Raw genomic sequence first — 4,093 nt, forward strand, 5'->3', positions numbered from 1 at the left:
GGGAGAGGGGACAGGACAGGGAGAGAGGACAGGACAGGGAGAGGGGACAGGACAGGGAGAGGGGACAGGGAGAGGGGACAGGACAGGGAGAGGACAGGACAGGGAGAGGGGACAGGGAGAGGGGACAGGACAGGGAGAGGACAGGACAGGGAGAGAGGACAGGGTGAGGGGACAGGACAGGGGGAGAGGACAGGAGCAGAGCAGCACGCTTGGGGGGAAGTAGTTTATTTTGCTTATTCAAGGGTAATTGGAAAAATAAATGACATTCAAATCTCTCCCAGCTTGTGACTCAGGGGAAAGAACTGTGTACTTTCATCGTTCTCATCTAATCTAAAGGATATGAAGATTTTAATTATTGAGTTGATACGACCCGTTCTCCTGATGGGCTCATGATTCTGGTTTGATCACTGAGACTGAAGTGCTCCCTGTCTGTGGTTGTGTGTGTGTGTGTGTTGTGTTGTGTGATGTGTATTTGCGTGCGTGTCTGTTTGTGTGTGTGCGTTCAAGAATGCGTAAACTGTTCACTGATGTAGTGTGTAACCTTTGAACCCTGGTGACCCCCCAGTCCCAGCAGCCTCTAGAGGACCTGGACGCCCAGCTCAGGAGGGCTCTGAGCCCAGAGATGGTTCCTGTCACCAGCGTCACCGCACAGGTGAGAGCACAGCGCCCCCTCTGGCCAACCCCGGTACTGCGGCTACATCACCACATCCTGGTTGATGCAGTTTGATTCAGAGAAAAAGCTTTGCATGGGCCTCACCCCACTTGTATTAGTAGATTTTCATCCACTCATTCATTTAAACCTTTATTTATACTCGTTAAGCACTGAGGTTTCCCTCATTTGCATTTTTGATTAGGACTGTATAATAATATGTGTCACTTTATTGACACTGTATTGCTTTATAAATGTTCTTAGCCGGTAGACAAACATACTCCAGGAGCTCGATCGCCTTGTTGAGAGGGGTCAGGGAAGAATTTTTACAGCTCACTTATCTGGCCCCCGGGTGATTACTGTTTTTTTGCTTCCCTCTGGAATATGTAGAGAGTGGGTCGTATGCCCACCTCCCTTGTTCTCTGTAAAGCGCATTGTGTTGCCTCTGGGTTTGAAATGCACTATACAAATAAAGCTTTGATTGATTGATTGATTGATTGATTGATTGATTGACTTTCTCTACATCAGCCTCCTGTGCTGTTGCCCTTTCTCCCTCTGAACCAGCTGTTCTGCTCCTTGCAGCTGTCATGCGTGTGCACAGCGTCATGTATGTTCGCGTGGCGCCGGCCTCGGCCACGCTGACTGTCACACTGTGTTTCTGTCCCCCCCCCCCCGCCACAGTCCTCGCTGATGGGAGCGCCCGCGGGCGGACAGCCAGGTGTGTATGCAGAACGAACCACCTCCCAGCCCCCCAGGGGGATAAACAAATATCACAAACATTAGTAAATGAGTTTAGTTTGCCTGATATTGAAAATGTGATTAAGTGTGATTCATGTTTCATTTCAATTTCATTTAAATGAATTCTACCATCTGTCTTATCAGCGCACTCAGCAGGAACGCATGTGATTGGTCAGACAGCATAACTGCCCATGATTCGTCCGCGTGCCCCTCGCACGCTCAATGCAAAACGGAATTATTAATTGCATTAATTGTGGCCTTTGTGATTAATTAATGGTCAATTAGAGGTCCAAATCGCGATTAGGGTTAATAATAATGATGCGTCCCTAGCTCTCTCATTGGACCACACTAGAAACCTGTCTCCCCTGGTGTGTTACAGTCCCCTTCTCTCTGGAGGGAGAGCCGGTGATGTCGCCCCCTGCTGGAGGGTTCAAACTGGGGCGATTCCAGGTGAGGAGCTGGAACAGCGTCTGTACAGAGCAAGACATGGACTTCATCTTCTTAGAGCCTGGGGCATTTCTCTTGAGTCCATAACTGGTCTGTCTGTTGCCCCCCTCTTACCCCCTCACCCCCCAGGTCTCTGTGGCAGCTGACGAGCCTCCTGCCCCTGCTCACCCCTGCTCTACGGGGTCCTCCTCCACCACCTCCTCCTCCACCTCCTCCTCCTCCTCCTCCTCCCTCTCCAGCCCGGAGAACACGCTGCACAGGGCTTCCCCCCTGCTGAGGGGGGCCGCGATCGGGGACGTGGTCGACGGACTCCCCCTGCCTCCCCATCGGGCCCCCAGCCCCGCCCCCAGCCCCGCCCCCGCCCCGCCCACCACCATCGGCCGCTTCCAGGTGACCGCCAGCGCCGAGGCCCGTGTGGGCCGCTTCTCCGTCAGCCGGGCCCAGGACGAGGGGGTGGAGCGGGCCCATAACAAGGGGGCGGAGCCAGCCCAGGATGAGGGGGCGGAGCTGGCCCAGGATGAGGGGGCGGGGCCGGGGGCCCCCCAGGCCAACGGGCCTGGCCCCTCCTCCTCCACGCCCAGCCTCAACAACTCGTTCAACTCCTACGTGAGCAGCGACAACGACTCGGAGTTCGAGGACGAGGACTTCAAGAGGGAAATCAACCGCCTGAGAGAAAAGTTGGTCCTCCTTTTTACCTCCTGGGTCATCACGGGGGGGGGGGGGTGACAGATCCTTTTTACCCCTCCTTGGTCATCACGGGGGTGGTGACAGAATAAAAACCACTCTGCAGTGTGCTGTCATGTCTACTTGACTTAATTGAGTTTATTTGATCAGGGACAGTGCCAATCCACCATGATAGACATGAAGCAGGAATAAAACTGTAAATATGCATTAACAGGGTTGATCATGTTCAGCTGCAGTCCCTGGGCTGATGTTAAAGTCTGGGAAAATACATAATATAGAAAGACATTTTAGAATGAATATAATACAAATAGCAAATATTTAAAAGTTAATTCGTGCACAACCTGGATAAACAATTAGCTAAGTTAAAGAGAGTGAAAGTGTAAAAACTCTGTCTCCTCCTCCTCCTCCCCCTCCTCCTCTCCTCCCCCTCCTCCTCCTCCTCCTCCTCCCCCTCCTCCTCCTCCTCCCCCTCCTCTCCTCCTCCTCCTCCCCCTCCTCCTCTCCTCCTCCTCCTCCTCCCCCCCTCCTCCTCTCCTCCTCCTCCTCCTCCCCCCCTCCTCCTCTCCTCCTCCCCCTCCTCCCCCTCCTCCTCCTCCTCCTCCCAGGCACATGAAGGAGATCCAGCTGCTCCACACCAGGCAGAAGGAGGAGATAGATGGGTTGTTTGCCCGGCTGGGTAAGGTGCCCCCCCCCACCGTGGTGCCCCCTGTGGTGGTGCTGGCCGGGCGCAGGCGACGCCCCACCAAGAGCAAGAGTGGCAAGAGCAGCCGGACTAGCTCCACCCAGGGCAGCCGCACCTCCCTGCACCCAGGTACCCGCCTCCTACAGTTGACCCCTGACCCCTGACAACCCTTCCTCACCCCTGATCTGATTGGCTTAGCCTGTAGTCTGTCTCTAGCAGGCTAAGTTAGATACCCCCCCCCCCCCCCCCCCCCCCCCAAATGATACAGTTAAGCTACTGTATTATTTATGACCCTGCACTTTACCTGACTGTATGCAAGCGTGTGTGTGTGTGTGTGTGTGTGTGTGTGTGTGTATGCGCGCATTGTGCACGTGCATGTGTGTGCCCGCTCGCACATGCACGCTTAGAGGCTTTCGCTCTTGCCCTGACTGCTTCCCCCCTGTGTGTCCTGCCCGTGTGTGTGTGTGTGTGTGTGTGTGTGTGTGTGTGTGTTTAGGCAGCACTTTCTCAGCCCAGAGCGCGCCCTCGGTGTCCCCCCCCCAGCCGGGCCCGTCGGTGGGCCTGGCCTCTTCGGGGAGCAGCCCTCCTGCTGCGGCCTCACAAGCCCCTCGCCCTCCAGCGAGAACCTCTGCTCCGCCTACGCCAGCGACGCCGCGCTGTCCCTGCCCAGTCTGAGCGCCCCCCACCCCAGGTAGGCCTGCACCTCCAGCCCCAGGCCTCAACCCCCCCCCAGACCACTAGGCTCAACCCCCCCCCCAGACCACTAGGCCTCAACCCCCCCAGACCACTAGGCCTCAACCCCCCCCCCCCCCAGACCACTAGGCCTCAACCCCCCCCCCCAGACCACTAGGCCTCAACCCCCCCCAGACCACTAGGCCTCAACCCCCCCCCCC

At 56.3% G+C, this 4,093-nt stretch overlaps 1 protein-coding gene across 1 annotated transcript in view; it reads left to right on the forward strand.

Moving 5' to 3' along the window:
* Positions 1–3,895, forward strand: part of wnk1b (WNK lysine deficient protein kinase 1b) — a gene marked incomplete at both ends in the record, with an annotated part of 64,668 nt that extends 60,773 nt beyond the window's left edge. Inside the window, 7 exon segments of the mRNA XM_084447648.1 lie at positions 566–652; positions 1,331–1,367; positions 1,767–1,837; positions 1,964–2,511; positions 3,124–3,329; positions 3,697–3,794; positions 3,797–3,895. Coding sequence (XP_084303774.1) covers positions 566–652; positions 1,331–1,367; positions 1,767–1,837; positions 1,964–2,511; positions 3,124–3,329; positions 3,697–3,794; positions 3,797–3,895 — 1,146 coding nt within the window.
* Between the last annotated feature and the right edge of the window lie 198 nt (positions 3,896–4,093).

The sequence above is a fragment of the Borostomias antarcticus genome (genome assembly GCF_949987555.1).
Source record: "Borostomias antarcticus genome assembly, chromosome: 13".
Classification (NCBI taxonomy): domain Eukaryota; kingdom Metazoa; phylum Chordata; class Actinopteri; order Stomiiformes; family Stomiidae; genus Borostomias; species Borostomias antarcticus.